Genomic DNA, 21,098 nt, shown 5'->3' on the forward strand with positions numbered 1-21,098 from the left:
ATTTCCCCCATGGATCCCTCTACAGTTGCCAAGCGCCACATGGAAAGATTATGCAACTCCATTGTTCTTTGACAAAGAGAGATACTAATTATTTAAAGAGAACTGTGTTAGCTATAAAACATGGATGTTGTAGTTGAGTTGAAACTACCAGCTGAGTACATGAAAATTGAGGAAAAGTGAGGAAGAAACTGAAAATTACTGAAAGATAACTTAAAGTTATCCTGTTAAAAAGTTCAGTAGTAAATATGGTTGAACACACCTTTTATATATAGTAGGCCAAAATAGATTATTTCAATGATTGTCTATGCAGTACAGAGGCGTAGTGGTTAGCGCTGTTTTCCCGAAACAAGAAGGTTGTGGGTTTGATTCCCAGACCTGGGGCCTTTCTGTGTGGAGTTTGCATGTTCTCCCTGTGTCTGCGTGGGTTTCCGGGTATTCCAGTTTCCTCCCACCATCCAAAGACGACATGTTTGGGTTAACTGGTGACTCTAAATTGTCCGTAGGTCTGAGTGTGAATGGTTGTTGGTCTCTGTCTGTCTCTGTGTGTTGGCCCTTTGATGGACTGGTGACCTGTCCAGGGTTAACCCAGCCCTCACCCAGTGTGAGCTGATACTGGCTCCAGCACCCCCCCATGACCTGGAAATGTATAAGCAATAAAAGATGAATGAACGAATGGCTCAAAGTTATGGATAAATTGTGACATTGTGAAAGTAAAGAAAACAAGATAAAAAGTGATGTTGTCCGGCCAGTAGGTCATATGAATGCAGATTTGACCCAACCAGTGTGAACACTGACAGTTTGTCTTGCAACAATACAAAATTTACATGACACCGTTAAAAAATTTTGAAAAGGAATTGAAGATGCTCCAGATTTCATGTGATGTGTTCTTAATCTGTGCCTTTGCCCCACATATGTGCTGGAATAGATGGACCCCTTGAAGCAGATAAAACCCGGGAAGTAGGTCAGGTACCAAGTCTTGTATCAATGCACGGTACAAGCCCCTGTCTCCTTCAGAGTTTAGACTTGTATAAATGTGAGGACTGGAACAATATTTCTCTTTTATGCATATGGAGACAAGAAAGGCCCACTCAGGCCCATCCAGCCAACTTGACATGCACTATACCTTGACAAATTTATGACCATTAAGCTTCTGTAAGGCACTACGTGACTCATGATTTATTACACTCACCTGCTGTACAACTGCTGTTTGGTGGGATGCAGAATTGCCTGTGCGTGCGCTGGCTGATAAAATGTTCAGCATGTGTCTAACAATTAAGTATTTATGTGTATTCAGATTAGAGGAAAGGCAGAGAGTGATTGAGATCATTACTGTATGCCACTTAAATTCAATTATAGAGATTTGAAAACACCTAATCCTGTTGCTCGCAGTGCAGAGACACCGGATGCAAGCAAGCCCTTTTTTTTTTTTTTTTTTTTTTTTTTTTTTAAGCAGACAGGTAACAGAATTCACCTAGATTATTATATAGACAAACCAAGTGCCAAATTACAGTTATTTGTTCATTTGCAAAACTAAGATTTCCTTTCTTAAAAAAATAAAGTATATAAACGTCATTTACAAGTGCTTTCTTTACAAGTGTGACAAAAAGAGGCAGGAAACCAATTGAGTGTTCATGTTTCATCCCTGGAAGGCATAAAGAATTGATGACCTGTGGTGATATATTTGGAATATCATTTCCTGTAATAATTTTCTATGGGGGGTGGTGGGGATGGAATTTTGCAGTAATGCTATTCTATTTTATAAATCCTCTTGTGGCAAAATAAGTAAAAAAACAAAAAACAAAACTAAAATTGTCCATATATATATATGCTGTCTAACTTTAGGCAGATGCACGGACAATACTTGCCGACTTCTCTGCATACATGATTACAGTCCATTTTTCCGCCTTTGGGCCAATCATGTTATGTTACACATCATATACATGTGAATCTTTGGACATATTACGTGAGGAAAATTGAATTTTGCATGCTCCTGCCTGCTCAGTTATGTCTTCTAAGCATGAGAAAATCTAAATTTCATTTCAATAAGCCTTGTTCTTGCTCAGCCATTGGGGGTCACTTACAAGGGTCTGATTCAATTATTCTTTCTTTCACAACAGGAGGAAAACATTTTCATGGTGAATGGTTTGCCTAAATAGATTACTATCTCAAATAATTCAATTTCCGTTAATTTGATTGATTTCATACCAAGGGGGAAAAGAAATCTTAATTTAAAACCATTGCATTTCTAATCAAACATTAACTGGGAAAGAGGCCTGGGTGAAAATCTTTTTATTACCAGTTTCCCCACTAATTTAAATAGAAAATGCTGACGGCTGCCCTATTAAATGGCACTGCCAGTGTTCAGTGCTCGACTAGCTCTTCAAAACAAACTACTTAACTATTTGCAAGCTTCATGACCATTCACCGCATAATACCCAGATTGCGCGCACACAGTCATACACACAACCACTGAGAATCTATGGCTGGCCATTACTACAGAGGCTCCAGATGAAGCAGTTCAGTCATCTGATCCATTCCCATCCATTATTCATCCTGCTCAGGGAGACAGAGGCACTGGGCTTCTCTTCTCAGAGAGACCCAGGAACCCCATCTATTCTCATGAGCAAAGGAAATGCCATGCAGTAGTGGAGTGAATCACCGACACAGCAGAAGAGTGAAAGAGAGAGAGAGAGAAAGACTAGGAGTGAAAACAAAAGTTGGGAATGTGTGGTGTATTGTGAGTGCACAAGGTCTGAATTGAACCATCAAGCGTAGTGTAAATCAGATTAAAAAAACAAACAGAAAAACAGTTTCAAATGTGGCAAACAAAATCACAAGGTTGGGAAATACTATAACTTATTGAGCATAGCTCCACCAAGTCCACCTTGCAGGCTGGTGCCTGGCAGTGCTATGCTGTCGGAAAGTAAAGCAGCTTGGCCGGTGCTGTGAGGAGAAAACACCTTGTGGAGACATTGTGTGAGTGGCAGGCAGAACTGGCAAGCTGCCACAGATAATAACATCTGAAATAAATTTGATGTGTGGAATTGAATCTGTAGTGATAGGGACGGCTGCAGCATTAGAGTGAAGTTCTAAATGCTATCTACTCATCCATGGAATGAGGACTGACACGCAGTCTCAGAGAATAGATTGTGCAATTAGCAGCCTTTGTGCTGTTTCGACACAATGAAAAAGGGAAATGAGATTCAACGTTGTCATGCACACTCCTCTGTAGCTGTATGATTCCCACAAGATATTCCAAATGCACCATGTTTCAGGTGAAAATAAGTTGGGAGTTGAAACATTGTGAGATGTAATAAAGCGTGCGCACACACGGAGAGACAAAGAGACAGGGAGAAGTAGAGAGAGTTCAGATGGTCACACTTATTAATAATCTGCAGGATTTTCTCTCCATCCAGGCAGTCTGACTTTCAAATTGTGAAATTTTGATACTTGGTGTTCTCAGCCCCTTCTTCAGCGACCTCAGGTTGAATTAAAGGATGTAATTCTCCCTGTTAGGAGGAGGGGGCGCTCTTTGAACACAGTGAGCAAAACCGACGGAGAAACAAACTTTACATATTGTTCCTTTAATTGAACATCATTGCAGTTGTTGTAGCATAGCTGTGATCCCTTTTGGTAACAAAAGCACACGTTTTAAGAGGCAAACTTCAGCTAAACTTCTTCTAATGTGACTGCGGGTGTGCAGCTCCACATGACCGCCCTCTACTTTGCCTCTGCAGCTCTTAAAGTATAATAAAACCGAGCAGACTCGCACTCCGTTTAACAAACAGCAGCTTGCTCCGCCATTGGCCCAAGTACTGTAGCCTCGATGTAATAAATATAAACATAAACATAAACATAAACTAAAGGCTGTTTTATCTGAGAATTATTTGCGCCCCAGCTATAAAACCAAAGTGCAGCCAGTTGAGGAGCAGACTGGTCTCACCCACATGAACTAACAGACCATAACCATAAAAGAAAATTACTATAATATTCCTATAAAGTGTCTGTGGTTCTCGGTGGTGAGTTTACGGTTACCTCACCGCGCTCCGTGGTTTTTCACACTTCCCACTGTAATATTCCTACATTATTCCTATTGAGCAGTACAGAGTGCTGTTTGCTGTTTGGTGTTCAGCGGCAGTCAACGCGCTCCATCAGTCAGTTTGGTCATTTTTTTATTTTTATTTCTAGATGTTTTGTTTTTCTTTATTCTACTGAAGTAGCTGTTCGTGTAATATCCGGACATAATTTTATAGGCCTAGATGTCATTGCAACATAATGCAGCCCAATATGATAGCAGGCTCCCTGCTTGAGCCCTCCCTCCGCCTCTCATGTGTCTACATTTCCATCCCATGGCCGTCTCTAGGTGATTTAGCGCCGCCAGTCTCAAGCAGGTGTCCAACATGGCGATCACGGGGAGCGGATCTCTCGCTGTTTCTCTCTCTGTTTTCGTGATTTCAGCGGCGTTTCTTCCGAAAGGTAAGTTTCTTTTCATTCCTCCCACCCCCACCTCCTCCAGTCTTGTTTTGTGTCTGCGGTGCGGATTTGCCCCTTTCCACCAGCTGAAGCCGGAGGAGTACTGTGGGAGAAGTTGTGGTGCGTTTGCGCGCTAGATGCGCACCAGCTTCCTCCCTGAAATCTCAGCATCACTTTCTGTCGCTCCGACGCGGCGGGTCGACTCCGAAAGCCGCCGGTCGATTTCCCCTCGGACTGCCGGGCCACTTATCTGCTGATTGAAAGGGTGTTCTGAGTTTTACTGCAAAGGCTACAGAGGACCGCTATAAAAAGTAATGTTGGCGCTGCACAATGGCAGAGGCGGAGGGAAAGTACCGGGAGTGATCACCGAGGGAAACGGGCAGCGCAGCGTTTGCAGCCACGGGGCAAGTTGAAGGCAATGCTCCCGGGAACGGCGCTCTTTCGTATCAAACGAGACCGTTTCTCCCACCGTGAGAGGACGTGGCTCAAACGCGCTTGTATCCTTCAGTCATACCGCATTAACCCCCCCAACCACCATCACCACCTCAATCCAAACTCATCGCACTGTCAAAAAAATCTCTAAGTGAGCGCTTCAGGTGCGCTTTGGAGGAAAAACACGCATTGCAGCTCTAGTCTCGCACCGTGTCCTCTGGCCGCACAACTGCAGCCCCTCTCTCTCCGCAGTCCTCACTCCACTCCTCTCCTCCTGTTAGTCAGCCCGGAGATATCAATCTGGCATGTTTTTTTTTTGTGTGTGTGTGTCAGGGGGTGGTGGGTCTTTACAGCAATGCAACCGCATGAACCAGGGTCACCCTGCATGGGAACGAACATTGCAGTCCCCTACTCCGATGGTTTCCCCAGTCATTCTGCCGCGGTTGCATCAGAGTTGCATGCGTCAGTGTGTGTGTGTGTGTGTTTTCCTGGAAAACGTGTCCGCTGACAATACTGACGCATGTGAAACGATTAAAATGTCAGCTCGCAGCTCGCTTTAAATCCCTCTCAACAGGTAGGATGGGATATGTTGTTGCGTTTTCAAAAGCCAGGTTGTTAAAAAGGGAAAGCAACAGTTGACAGGGTTGCACCCGAAGTCTTGAGTGACTTCTAAGTGGGCTAATTTCAGCCTCAGCTATTGCCACTAACTACATACTGCGCAGAGCTATCTGCATCACCCATCAACAGGTCTGCTTTGGTGTGTGTGTGTGTGTGTGTGTGTGTGTGTGTGAGTGCAACATGCTCCCTAAACTAGAAGGAAGTTATAAATTTAGATGTTGATTTTTTTTAATTTTTTTTTAAAAATTACAGCTCTCCAGTCACTACAGCTTTCAAGTCACACTTAGATTTATTAATGTGTGTGCTGAATAGCAGCAGCATGACATTTACAGCATTGTCTTGCATCTCCTTGTCACATTAATTTAATTAACCTCTTAGTCAAATAAAATAATGCATCATGAATGCGCAATAACCTAAAGCTAAATGCGCTGAAGGTTGCAGCGTCAGGAAACTGATTCGGTCTCTCTTGGTTCAGGAAAAATCTCAAGTCCAGAAATCGGCTTGCTGTGACAGACTGCTGTGGGCAAAGAGAAAGGCCCAAGCTGCTGACAGTCTGTTTCAAATGTTCTTTTGTTAATTATACAGAATCAGTTAGTTTGAACTTTGTCCCTAACTGCAGTGAGAAAAGCAATCCGACTGACTGAATAGGTGTTCAGTTTATTCTAAGAATACTAAAGAAAGAGGGTTAATTAAAGGAGTGAAAAGGCAGATGGCTGATCTGGGATATCACAAGGGGAAGTTGTTCCTATAATGACAGCTGAAGCTAAAGAGCTGCCATGGCTGAGCATCCTGTAATGAAACATGGAGACATGCATTATAACCAAGGAATTTGTTTTGCAGCATTTACTGTCTCCCCACGTCTCCAGGGCTCCAGCCTGTTGTAGCATATCAGATGGTCGAATTTCTGAAGGTTGCATAATCCCACTTATTGCCAGTTTAGAGTCATTTGACAGGACTGAGTGATGGTGAAGTGGATCAATACAAGCTGTCATGAAGCCTCAAGGCACCAGTGAAGGACAGGATCTCAGAGAAACTAAAGGAAACGCACAGTTGTTCCGCTGCTCTTGGTTGCCAGTTGCCATGTGACATGGCGAGTGATTGAAGATGTCTGTCTGGCTGCTTATGGCGGGGCTTGGCTTTGAAATGGATATTGCTGAAATCAGCTGGCAGTGTGCTGCTTTCCCCTCAATTTCTGTTTGTCCGTCTCTTATTCCCTCACTTACCATAAAAATGCTGCTTTCCTGGTGCTTTTGGCTTTCTTTCTGTCAATGCTCCATATTTATGCCCGGAGGAAACACTATGATACTTTTCATACGCATACTTCTTTGAGTGTTAAAGATAAGGTCATTATTGAGAGCGGAGAAATGCGGCCAGAGGTGGGAGATGTGTTCGCATCTTTTTGTGTAAATAACAAAACAGCAGATTCCTGCATTCACAAATTCACTAAGATATACAATGTAAAATAGATGGACAGTGTGCCGGCATAGTAGTTAGCGCTGTTGCCCCACGATAAGAAGGTTGTGGGTTCGGTTCCTGGACCTGGGACCTTTCTGTGTGGAGTTTGCATGTTCGCCCCGTGTCTGTGTGGGTTTCTTCCGGGTACTCTGGTTTCCTCCCACCGTCCAAAGGCATCATGTTTGGGTTAATTGATGACTCTAAATTGTCTGTAGGTCTGAGTGTGAGAGGTTGTTGGTCTCTGTCTGTGTCTGTGTGTTGGCCCTGTGATGGAAGGGTGACCTGTCCAGGGTTAACCCCGCCCTCACCCAGAGTGAGCTGGTGTTGGCTCCAGCACCAGCCGCGACCCAGAAACGGATAAGTGGTACAAGATGAATGAATGAGAATGTAAAATAGAAAAACATAAATAGTCAACTTTATTGACTATTTAACTACTTTACGTTAAATACATCTACAGAAATGCAGCATATTTTTTTTAGTTTATCTTTGGTTTGGTATGTAAAATGTTATTGTGAAAAAGGACTATAACCACTTGCTGTTATGGCGACGTACACATACAGCAGAAATATTGAAGTGTAACCACATCCAAAGCAGCAGAATATGTCCTTACAATGTCAGTGACCACGGCAGGAACTAACAGCCATTTCAAACATAGACTATGGCTGGGGTGATGTTAAAATAGGTTGTTTTGCCTGAACAGTGGTCGAAACCCCCAAAGTTTAACAGGCTATTAATAAATGAGAAAAAGAAAAGAAGCCTCCCGCCTCAATCCTGATGACTGAGAAGCTGAAACCAGAGGAGGTCTCACATATCGGCTCAAGGAAGCACAAGGGAATGATAAATTATCACAATTCAAGCTGATTAATTTTCTGTGGATTGATAAATCCATTAATTGTGCAATAGTTTCAGCTCTCAGTGCATCTGTGATGCCTCTGGAGCAAAATGATCAGATCCTCTGTCCAGTCTGTATAAAATGGTACTCACTGTCCAGTACCATATTCCAGGATAAATTTAATACAGTACTTAATGGCCCATTGATATGTGCACACGTGTGATGTATTTCATTGCCTGTACGTTGGGATCACCACAGTACATCATTTGTAACAATAATACACTCTTCTATTTAAAGAAATTGAATTTATTGCTCATTAAATTTACATTAAACTCTGCTTAATAAGCCTTACTCTAATTGCTAGATAATGCATGGTACTACTTTATGTGGTGGCAGCTAATCTTACTGTTGAAAAGGGAGGGGCTGGCAGAGAATTGGCAGCAGATGCATGTAAGGAATTTTTGGCCATTAGTAGCTGATATAACGCAGTCATGTGGGCTATGCGGTCATCATTTTACAGAGGACATCACACCTCCAAGCTGTTTCTTTTTTTTCTGATTTATCTGCTCTGAAATGAGCTGCTGTGCATCTGTGAGAAGATACACATTCTCATATGCACTGCATAGCAATGTGTGTAACTGTGCATCTTCAAACTTCACACTCTTTTAAGGACTTGGCTTATAAAATAGACCTGAACACTGAAGTGCTTTGCAGTTTGGGGTGAATAGGCAGATTTCACTATAGTGTTTGTCCTTCAGTCAGAGGTTGTAGCAAGTCAGCCAATTTACGCAGAAATAAGTTGGTTATGAAGGGGGCCAGGTTGGAATTAAAAAAACAAAAAACAAAAAAAAACCTCTTTCAGTCCTTGACCTTCTATTATTTACAGCTTCTGAAAGACTTCAAATATCTAAAAAAACCATCACATTGGATGTCTGTTTGGGTATTTGTCGAAGCCTTTTTATCGTGAGACCTTCAGGTACATACTGTATCTGTTTGTCAAGGTCACCGGGGTTGGAGCTTTAGACATGTTGTTACTTTGGGTCATGTAGAAAATAAATAAAAATGTATTAACTCTGGATGTTTCTATGCAAGGGATTTGTACAGCAGTGTCAAACTGAATGACAAACTAAGGACGATCAAAAATGTGTCTGACTGTCTGTGTTGAAATGTAGTAAACAGTCAATTACCAGAAACAGACAGACGACAGGTCCTTTCATGACTGTGGGGACAGAAGCTTCCATTCATGACTGCTGTGGTAATGAGGAGGAGAGCTGATGTCTCTGCTTATGAATATGACATTGTTCTCTCTGTTCCCTGGATCTGAGAGAACTCCAGTCCATTGGCTGTGATGCTTAGACGGTGTCAACCAGGTCGACAAAGAAAAAAAATGGAAATGCAATGTTTTTGTTTAGAAAGGGCCATAGAGTGCACATTAGTATGGGTGATGGAGCAATTACAAGCCACCATTAAGGCTTTGGAGCAGTCAAAGCACAGTACTCTCTTAGACAGGAACTCCATTGGGTAGACTATAAGTCAACCAAGATTTTAACAAATGAGAGTCCAGTTCAGTAAAATGAACATACTAGAGAAAAACAATGGCAAGAGACAATTCCCTTGTTTCCCCTAAATGTTCCCTGTGGTAATGTTTGGCAAGGTATTGAGGATCATCCTCAGCCTGACAACTCTTCTGTCCCTCACACATCACAGATGCCACAAATTGTGTTTTTTCCTGCTAGGAATGGAAGGGATCCAAGATTTGACACCTGTAAGCTTTCCCTAAATTTTCTAACAATATACTGCACTGCCAGATCATTTTAAAATTAATGGCTGTGGAGCTGGAGGGAAAATGTGATTGCAAACTGAGTGCAAGTGGATGCTGTTGTCCAGTTTTGTCCCATTGTGTGATTTTTCTTAAGCACTGTAAAGTAATTCAACTGTTAAACTGTCCAAACGGCAGCAACCAGTGTCCCTTTCACTTGTTGGTGTTGGTTTTTCCACTACACCCTCCTTCACTGATTACCCTTGCTGCCGTGCTGGGGCTTGTCAGATATCATAGCTGAGAATATGGTTGGAAATGCTAATTTTGGATGGCTTCTAAAGGCTCTTCTTTGTTTTGGAGATATTAGATAAATGAATAAGACAAAATGAGGTCAATCTTTAAATGAATATAAGGCAAAATGTACAGCGGGCTAATCCCAACTATTACTATCTGTAAAATTATACAATGCGTTTTTTTCAAAACTGAGATGAGACAAACAAGGTGAGGCTTTCTGTTCATCCAGGTTGAAGCAACTGCCAATCACATACCAGGCCTGTGAACTGCGCTGCTCAGTGCTCTCACAGCATAACAAGTTGAAACCTGCGTTTTAGTATTAATGGTGATATGCTATCCTGGATTTACCTAATGATGTTATCAGATCTATAAATCATCTGAATGCCATGTGTCTCTCAATGTGCCATGGGCATTTTAAAAGTTGTCTGGGCCCAGCAGGGCTGAGCAACATTTGTTGTCTTAGAAGTTGGAGATGCAGTTCACATTATCAAAAAATCCACTGATCAGCCCAAAGGGACACTCTACATAATTTGTTCACTCATCCATGTGTCATATGCAATACTGGAGACTTCAATGATCTTACATTCACAAATATTAGAAAGTATTTCATCAGAGCATCGCAGCATTCGTAATGACAGTGTTTGGGCCAAATGGGAACCGCAATTGCAGCCTAGAAAATAGAAGAGTGTATTGCTTACTGATGACAATCCAGACAGTAATTGTATCATTTACTTATTGCTGTCTTGTTATGAACCATTGAAAATATCTTTTTCAAGGTATTCTGTCATTGGGTCACAGCGAAAGAGAAATATAACACAAACACTCAGATAACAAAAAGCCCACAACATTAATTGTTGATCCATATGGAATAGGAAAGACTCTTTCTGAGAGCAAAGAATCTCTAATCAATAAATTTAGTTATCAAGCTCCCACTAATCTACTACTTGAGCCAGGATGAAAATGGTTCTGCCACTTTAATCAGCACCTGCTCAGTGTTTTTGTCTGGTCTAAGAAAAATGACCAACACATTAGTTTGTTTGTCACATACTGTAAAAAGCTTTTAGCTTGAGGGACTGTTTGGGACTTGGTTGGCCCACGCCCTCCTCTGGACCTGTCCTAGCTACCGTGTCCTCTGTGGTTTGATGGCAGGCCATTGAACTCTATAGAAATGTGAGGGTGAGAGATTTCCCCTCTCTGGCAGAGCTCAGTTTCACCTTGCATTTCAGACAACAGGAGAGTAGCTGCACCTTCCTGTCTCCTCTCTGGGCTTGTTTGGGCAGATCTGTGCCTGATAAAATAACCACTGTGTACCCAGAGTCCTCTGTAAGCAGCAGCACATAGGTGGAAGTAATACAACGCCACTGGAGAAAAACAAAAATACAAGTACTCTGTATCAGTGAGTACCAGCAGAATGCAAACATTACACCAATCAATAAATCTCAAATCACTAAGGGATGTGTTCTGCAGCTGCCATAATTTGCTGTAGAATAAAGATTAAACATGCAAAAAAAAGTAAAAAATCAAATCAAATCTTCCCAGTTTTCTATCTCGGTTATAAACAGTGAGGTGTTAGTACAGGTATTCTCGCTGCTTATCTGGAATCATATATAAATATATGCACATTATTCCCTTACACAGCAGGATACAGCTCATCTTGGTGACAGTATTAGAATAGTCTGCTCCTTCCAAGTTTATGTCTTTTCTTTTCTTTTTCTTCTTTTATTTTCAGCAGTGCCCCCATTGCAACATAATGCTCTTCTAATTTTGTTTGAACAATATACTCAGGGATGCCAGCTGGAAAGAACAGAGATGTCTCAAAGAAACAACATTAAATACACTTAGGGACCAAAAAACAAAAAAACAAAAACTGAACCCCATCTGTAATGTAATCCAATGTAAGTGCTTGGTTGTGAATTCCACTTAAAATGTTTTTGATTAAGAATTGCAAGAAACAGTTATATTCCCAATTAATTGATCTGTCACCGATTTTCCAACGAACTGATTACTTGATTAAGCCAAAATATGAGTTGTTTCCCCCCTTGGTCCCAGGTAATGTCTTCAATTCGCTCATTTTCACTAACTCAAACTTAAAGAGCAGTAAATCCATAGCACCAGATGCTGTCAATATAACGCAATAAGAGAATAAAGATTCTGTTGTTTTATTGATCAATCATAATTGGTCTGTTGGCTGTGTGTTGATTTTTACAATGAGCGCAACCATATATGCTTTGGGCTGACTCAGTCTCATGCCGGCTGCTGGTTCAAGGTCAGTGTAACATTCAGATGTCAGAAGTCAATACATCAATGAGACACAACTCCTCTTCAGAAATGTGAACTTGGCATTTGAAATTCCTTGAGGGTTTCAGGGTGTTTGTTTTATGGGAGATGCTTACGACACATCCTGGCTTGTTTGAGGTGCTACCTAGTATATTGTGTTGATTGTTTGAGGAATAGTTCTGCAGGGAAATGTGTGCAGTTATATTTACAGTATGTGTTTAGTCTTCTGATTAAACGCACACGTTGTTGCAGAGGTGGTCTTAGTAAGGCCAGCAATGCAAAGGAAAGGTCATTTTTGTACAACAGACAATTGACAATTGAATGGTTTCCTGCTCTGCAGGTGAATCATGAGAAAATTCTGATGTTGTTTACTCAGAGGAGAGCTGTTGTCTGACAGGTTGATGCCGCTTGCCTTGGGGACATCATGCTCTTGAATTATCAGCGTGACGATAGGCCCATCTTAATTACTCTCAGATACAGCACTATAATCTGTCATTGTCAGGCAGATCAAGACTGTGCAAACCAAGCACTAAGGCTCATTCACCCAAACCAGAAGCCTATTGATTTGTTCTCATACTTGAGTCATTGCGCTGTGAAGAGACATGGGAGGCAATAGAGCTAATGGAAGGGGAAAACTCAAAGTCACATTGTTTACATCTAAGATGACAGGTAAATGTATTTGAAAGGAAATATGGGCTTGATCCAATGGCTTCCAAACAGCAGTTTGTCTGTAACTAACAAGGAAAGTAAACACAGAGCTGCCAAACTAACAACTGCCCTGCTGTTCAGATAGTGAGCCGACCGCACTGCAGCTTTTCTGTTTCTACATCAGATGCATGGCTCTGCTTAGAACAACTGACAGTTTTGATTTTCTGTAAGCTTTCTTAAAAATATAGATATACATTCACTTGTGCATGGAAGGATGCTCAACATCTCTCAGGCACACACGACCTCTGTCACATGGTTGGCCTTTGGGGGGTGGGGATGCTGTCGAATATTATATATTACAAAACAAAGTATTTACATATACACAACAGGATGCACACCAGTGGACGTCGAACAGCACTTCCAAAATCCTTCTGCCACTTAAACTTAAAGTGACAGTAAAACGTTTTCTCCAAAAATGTTAACAGTATTTTTCTCACAGGTGTTTGCGTTTCACAGAATTAGTTTTAATTATCTTCTGAGCTCAACGTTGATGCCAACTTCAAATCGATATTTTTTAGTCAGCGTGCCAACTGTTTCAAAAATCATTTTCCATTCTTACCACGTTATAGAAACTGATGAAACCAAATATGTATTTTTAATTTTAGAAAGTCTCTGCCTCTAGACTTAGAACATATTATTGCATTTTTGTATTTCTGCTACAAAATAAAATTTTTTAACCCCCTGAACTAGAAATGCTAGTATCTTTCAGTTTGTCTAAAGAAGAAGAGCTAAGTCCACATTTTACTAAAAATAAATTGTTTGTGGTATAAAAATATTTACTTGGATAAAGAGTTTGAGCTGTAGATGAATTTTTAAGTTTCATTGCAAAGTTAGCATCTTCTCCTAACACACTTTCCTTTCATTTAACTAATAACTTTGAATTAAGTTTTTGTTTGGCTTTTGCTTTCCTTTTTTTTTTTTTTTTTTTCCTTTTTCCGTCTCTTCCCTATTTTCCCAGTGGCTTTTAACGGGTGTTGAAGTTTGTTGACTCTTCCTTAATGAGCTATGGACCCTTTTAATGTAGTCAGCAGTGCATTTTTTTTCTTTATCCTTAAGTAGTGATGTTTGTTTTTTGTGGTTTTTCTTTTTTATACTACCTATCTAAGTTTCCTATTAAAAGTCCTGCACAACTTACATTTAATGAGATAGTTGACACGGATGGATCTCAATGAAAGATCTCCATTACCGCTATTCTTTTGTCAAGATAAGCCGATTGCACTTGTCATACTTGGAGTTAATTCTTTTGAATGTCTTTTGGTTCTTTGTTCCACCACTGTATCACTGCTGTAAGAAAAAAAAGTCAAGAGCAGTTGTATCTGTACATAAACTAAAGGTTATTGATAGTGTGAATCTGACTTTCACTGCCTTTTCTGACAGGCATCTTGAACATTCTTATATGTGATTGAATTAATTCTGTTAATCATTAGACGCATAAATCCACTTTCAGCATGTAATAGTCGAGTAGAACTTGAGATACTGTACTGCAGGGGAAAATAGTTCGTCACTATTTTCTAAGCTAGTCAGAGATTGCTGTACTTGCTATTGTGGCTAATGGGCTCCAATATATTCACTCTACAGTTGTTAATTAAATGACTGTATGTGGACTAGAAGCTACAGGAGGTTTCTATAACCAAATTATAAGAATACGATGGATTAGATGTGTGGCTGACACAGGACAGCTCAGTGACAGAATAACAAAGTGGTAGTGCCACACATTCAGGTACCCAGTGCAGTGACAGCTCTTGAGCAAGAGGGACCTTTGTCTTTTTGGATGGCAATGTGGCTCACAAGCAAAAATCTATATATTAGTGTTCACACAAGCTGATGGAACAAGCAAAGTTCATTCCTCACATAGAGGTACTTTCATGCTCTTTTCTGCAATCAGGTTTCATTTTGTTTTGACAGCCAGTGATACTCCTATAAATTTAATTGGGGATTGTAAAATCTGCGCCCTCTCTAAAACACAGTTTCAATTGGTTTTCTGTTATCCTCCAAGGCAGAACACATGCCAGCACTCATTAGCACAGAGCTGCTGTTTGGGGAGAAAAAAAGAGGTTCAGCACCTATCTTCTGTGACTTTGTGCTTTTTATGTGGCTTTGGGTTGAGGATGTTTTGAGTAACAAGTGAAATGAGTCTCTGCATGCTGAACCTGAACTTATCTCTGTCCCTCATGTTGTGTATAAACCATATATTTCTCTTGCACGGTTCAGCGTTGTCCTCTTAAAACAATCTCTCCTTTCTCAAGAGTTGTCAGTCCACTTAATGGGAGTACAGTAGCTGTTGGTACTATAAGTGCTATACTATATAAATAAATCTGATGGCAGGGCACATTACACAAAGAACAACTTTTCACTCTTATTTTCTTCAGGCGCAGTGGTTCATAAGCAAGATCATTATTTGCGAGTCGTAAACAGGATCATTACTGAAATCGTCACTTTATGCAGTCATAAATACTGTTTCATCCTCTGCTTGGCAGTAGTAATTCACTAGCATGCAGATTCAAGAGCATCCAACTGAATGCTCCTCAATATAAATGTGAGTAAAAACAGAGAAAACCAGACATATTTGTATCTATTATTATTATTATTTAATGTGCATTATGGCTGAAATATGGAGCCCTCTGGCCTGTCAATATGCATCTTGAATTGCCGTGGGCAATTTATTTTGTCACCTGCATAATTTCAGTTGCAACTCTTTCGCATCCTGAGTGAGTTTTCTTTTGGGAGGAAAACCCTGAGAACCTCCAACACGTTACCAATCTGTATGTCACATTACTTTTAAAAGAGATGAGAGGGGCTGACGTGAATTGCCCTGATTGTCTCCAGCCCTCAGCATTGATGTATGATAATAGCCTCAGTCTAATTCCACTCCGTTTGCTTGTGCAGGGTGGTGCATCACAGCTCTGTGGCCGTCACATCACATAAATCCGGTGAGGAAAAACAGCATAGGCCGAAATATCCAAAACTGATTTAACTATGGAGGATCTTTTTGCTCATGGGAAGTTGGTTGGGAAAAAAAAATCTTGCTGGGTTTATATAAAAAAGTATTTTCGTAGCAACAGGATTGTATCCGCTTTAAGATGACGGCTAGCTCGTAGCTAGATTTCAGTTAATTTACATTTCAATGTTGAGTTTTTTATTTGCAGCCACAAAATACAATGTAACCACCTCATGTGTATGTCAATTGAAGTTTTAGAGAATATATACAGCACATCTAATGATTTGAATCTATGCAAACACAAGTGGGTATATTACTGCTTGAAGCAGTTTGTATATAGATTTTAAGTACTAGAAATGTTATTCTGAATCTCAGCACATTGTATCTCAGAGAAATATGAGCAAAATATTTTTACAACTTGACTCTGTGCTCCAAACTTACCACATGAAAAGTTCTGTTTTGTCAGCACAAGTCAAACTTAACTCTGTATAGAAAACCTCAGAGGAAGACAGAGCTGCTCTTGTCTAAAAACAGATATCAATAAATGTAAACAGCACTGGCCTAGGGATGTCATTAAAGAGAATAGCATGTCTAGACCTCATAAAACCAAAACATATTGTTATTTCGAAGCAGCAGGAGTTATTGCCTGTGAGCACTAAGATGACATCCATCAATTTAGGGTTTTATTGGAAAATGTAGATGGGCTGCTTGGGAGATGTAAATGATTTACTTAGCATAAAGTCTTGCTTGAACAGACAGGGAGATAGTGTAGTTAGTGAGGGTAGGGAAGTATTTGTGTGACAAAGCCGGTATTGAGGCCAAAGCTGATTTTCCCAAAGCCTGAGAGAATCGCGATCTGTGCATGAATAAATAGGTGGGACTTCGACAACATGTATTATTCTGGTTGAAATATCAGTAGACTTAAGGGTTGTCACATGGCACACACGTATAACAGGATCGTTGTACATGATTTGATTTTGTCACTTGTATCCAAATGTCACATCTTCTAAGGTTTGCACTGATTGTCTCGCACTATTTGTGCAAATTGTTGCTTTATCCCCGACATCGTTTTTATATTGTACGTTTAGGCCCATTGAACAGAACCTCTCTCATTTCAAATTCTTTTTATTGAATTTCTGACTACATGATAGCAAATGAGAAGTCTGTCTGTAATGAAGCCAGTTAAAACAATAGATCTCAGAGCAAAGACAAATTACTATCAACCCCACTATGGCAATATGTGATGCGACAATGACCAGAATAAATTGTATTGACGTGAAAAACATTTTCGATTTGGTCCGTGGAAGTTCGCAGAATTGGATGCAACATTTTTTGACATGCGGCAGCTTCAAAGTAGAGAGCATTTGCATGCAGTTGTGTATCACTTTGACATGCTGGCCTCATCTTTCAGTAAATCTCAAATCTACATTTATTCAAATGTGTTCAGTGCGGTGAAGGTTGACACTGCATAATCCATCAAAATGTTCCATTTGAAGAGAAGGGGTGGAATTATTGGTATCATCAGAGAGCAGCCTTGCTTGTGTGGAGTGGAGATAGAAAATGTTGAAAGTTTTAACCCAGGGAACAGAAAAATCTTGATATATACAGCGTGAAATCACATAGTTGTAAAACTGAAGTCTTGTCTCTCAGTATGGGTTTGTGATCTCATTTCTAGTAGTGCTGTGTGTTTCTACCAAGACAGTGGAGTAAATTACTTATTTTGTGTCAGTTGCAGTGAATGAAAATGCAGTTTAGGTCAATATGAGGAGAAAAAAATTGTTTTTTTTTTTTTTTTTTTTTTTTTTTGCAAGACATTTGATGAAGATGCCTACTCTGTTGTGCTTGTGGTTTTGAGGATGAGCATCCTGATTTTTTTTTTTGCCAAACCTGCCTGACGAGTTTATTTTTCTTGCCATAAATCATTTGTTCCTGCTGCATACAAGTGTTTTACAATCTATAATAAAAACGGAAGACACAGACTCATCCTCACACGAATGCAATAATTTTATGTTTTAGGAGGAAAGCAGAAACAGCTTGCGAAATAGAGATCTAGTTTCCACACTTAATTCCAAGATTCATAAACACCTAAATTTCCCCTCATGTTTTTAAATGAGTGCTTTGAGTTTTTGTTTTAAATATCTGTATACTTAAAAAAAGTTACAAAGTAGTCTCATTGTTGCACACTCACTTTGTATAATTATAGTTTATTATAATGATATTTGCACTTATTTACCACTGGGTCTCTCCTTTTTTTGCCAGAGCTTACGTCTTCAGTCTGTATTTAAGAGCCGTTGCTGCAGATTGCAGCAAAGAAAACGGCACTGGAATGCTCCCATCTGATACAACTAAGTAAAAAAATATTTGTTTGAAATCCGCCCATGCAGTAAATGGAGAAGATAATAATTTATTCCTTTGCAGTTACAAGGGCATTTAAAAGTCTGCATAAGTGAGAGCTGACTGAAGACATTCACACCTTCCTGTATTTTAACTTAAGTTGTATTCTACATTCTTGTTGCCTTGGGGAATTGGTTTGAAGTCCATAGTTGGATCATAATGGGTGAAAACTGAACAGAGTAGTGAAGAAAACAAAGATAGGATTTCAGTCAAGGTTGCGGCTGAGACCAGTGTGCTTTGAGACGGTTTCATTGACACAGATATCAGCTCACAGATATCAGGAGGTTGTTTTTCTTTATTGTTGCCGTGTCTAATCTCAAGGTTGGACTGTGTGGTAAGGGACCTCTGTGTAAAAAATGGATTAAGCAGCATTTTGGTGTGCTTAAGGTCAAAACTGTACCCTTAACCTCAGTCACACTTCTTTGGTGTTTATATAAGACAAAATTGAATTTTGTCGACTAAATATGGCTATAATGCGAAATAAATGACCATAGTCAGTTTTTTATCATCTCATGAGAATTGTTTTGTTGGTACTTTAATCTAGCTCGCTGTCAAATACTTCAATTTTTTGATGTAACATTTAAACTCTGCAGGGTAGGATAAAAAAAAAAAGGATTAAATTCCACTTTTATTTCCGTGTACTTGGCTGTTTTTGGTGATGTGATTTTAGCGTAGACTCTTTTAGAGGTCACTATTAACATGACATTGACTTCATTCATAGACATAAATAACAAACTAAGATTGCAAAAAGTACCAAATGAAACTAAGCAAATTTGAGCACTATAAAGCAAAGCAGCTATTTACGCTTCACCATATGGAACCACGTTTTCATTTTGTGATTCTACCTGGAGTTATCTTTCTTTGTTCAAAAAGTCTGAACAGATTTATTTTGACATGTGTATTCTGGTTATTCACAGTGAGTGTCACATCTGTGGAGTAAAGAGATACTTCTTGTCTCTGACTTGATAACTTGTTGATCAACAACACAAGTAGATGAAACACACGCACAGGGAACTTTCATAGTTACTGGGATGACACTTTGAGCCCGTGGCTGATGAAGTGTCGAATGACGGCCCCCAGGGAAGCACCTTTCTCTCAAAATATATTCTAAGTGTAAGTGACATTATTAGGAAACTGTCACCTTCTGTGTGTGTAATGTATAATTTTGTATAATGCATAATATTTGAAATTATAAATTCGCAGTCAACAAACTAATAGCGAGATGACTGACATGTTTTGTCCAGCGATTGTGCATAATTGTGGTAAATGATTGCCTAGACACACAAGCATGTCAGACAAACCAACTGCATGTTAGTTTTTGTCTCCAGCCATAGCTCTTTGTGTTGAGTAGGTCACCTCTGACTATTCATCACCTCTTGTGTCATCAACACTGATGCAATTTGTGGCAAAAAACATCTCACTCTTCACTCGGCGGCCTTGTGTTGCCAACCCGGACCAGCTCGGCCATCAGGAATCCACAATAGCATAATTATGGAGTATTAAACCGTCACAATGACACATCAGTCAGACAAGATATGCAAAATGCCAGCGAGGCCTACTCAGTTTACCCTTACTCTTGTCAGAATGGCCTGAAAAATGGAGGTTTGTTTGCCGCTGGATCATAATTACGATTGGTATTTATGAGACCCATCAAGCCTTCAGCCAAGAGGAGCAGCGTTTGAAGGTGACTCTGGGATGCGTCACATCAGGCTGTGGACACAGTGGAACAAGGCTTTCAGACAAGCTGTCTCCTCTCACCGAGACTTTTAAATCATCATCACTGAAGCCAGCTGCATGATAGTTCGCATGATATATCACCTGTTAGAGCTGCAGCATACGCACCACCAGCTGACAATGAGTCTGGCAGCAAGCCGTTCAGCAGCCACAGGCATCTGATGCGTCCGTTTCGTTATTAAGCCATCGCTTCCGTGCTGTTGTGTTAAGCATCACCTAAGCTGCCAGTTAGGTTTAGGGGATGATTTCTCTGGCTTCTTTTTTTTTTTTGTCCTACTTGTTGTTTGAGTGATGCGGCCAGTTGAATTTTTCATGACTTGAAGGAGCGTGTTAGACTGAAGATTCTGACACTTGTGATTCTTCTGTCCGTTCAAATGTCGTTCAACTCAAGCTCAGCTGTCTGTACGTGCACAGAGTTAGCTGGCTAGTCTTCATATTCAGGCAAAAGAAACTGCAGTTCTGTCTATCCGAGCTTTTCTTCTGATTGCACTAACACTGTGCTCGATTGTTCATGTCTAACAAGGCATTGTTAGACATCCGCATGGAAATGGCACCAATAAAAAATTTAGTAATGACGACTAAAATTAGATAAAAGTAACTGATATTTTTGTCAACCAATGACAACTAGACAAGTTGGAAAGAAAGCCAATCAGAATTAATTTTTTTTTTTTTATCATTTTCATCAGCCAATCACAGTCAATCAGTTTTCGGTGGCAGGGGAGCGATTTTGACCATTGTGCTTATGAGGAAGTCAACAGCTTTGATTCTCTGCAGAATGTCTTTGAAGCCATTGTTACCAAAACTCATAAGAAACGCAGATGTCAGATTTTGCTTTTCTTTTTGTACTTGATTTTATTTGCCTAAATAAAAGCTTGTTTTGAGCCATAACGCCGGGTAGCGGGAGGACCCCATGAACAGGAGGCTATAAGGTCCCTGCCGGTGATGCTGGTTTGGTTCCAGCCTGTGCCATTTGCTGCATGTCGTTCCTCACTCTCTCGCTCTCTCCCCCATTTCCTGTCACTCTTCAAGCTGTCCTATTGAATAGGGCCAAAAAAAATAATTAAGCATGTGTCTGTATCGTCTGTTTTAACCTGAACAGGTTAATAGATGAATGGGGATTTTAAATGTGTTGCATCTAAACTGAAACTTTTTTTTTTTTTTGTCGACTAAGTCTATCATCTATC

General features: G+C 40.2%; 1 protein-coding gene across 2 annotated transcripts in view; it reads left to right on the forward strand.

Moving 5' to 3' along the window:
- The first annotated feature begins 4,383 nt into the window (after positions 1–4,383).
- Positions 4,384–21,098, forward strand: part of cadm1b (cell adhesion molecule 1b) — a 132,843-nt gene continuing 116,128 nt past the window's right edge. The window contains exon 1 of one of the 2 annotated variants that reach the window (XM_029518085.1): positions 4,384–4,476. In XM_029518085.1, coding sequence (XP_029373945.1) covers positions 4,401–4,476 — 76 coding nt within the window. In that variant the 5' untranslated portion in view covers positions 4,384–4,400. The remainder of the gene's footprint in view (positions 4,477–21,098) is intronic. The other variant, XM_029518084.1, reaches the window with a different exon arrangement.

The sequence above is a fragment of the Echeneis naucrates genome, chromosome 13, assembly GCF_900963305.1.
Source record: "Echeneis naucrates chromosome 13, fEcheNa1.1, whole genome shotgun sequence".
NCBI classification, from domain to species: domain Eukaryota; kingdom Metazoa; phylum Chordata; class Actinopteri; order Carangiformes; family Echeneidae; genus Echeneis; species Echeneis naucrates.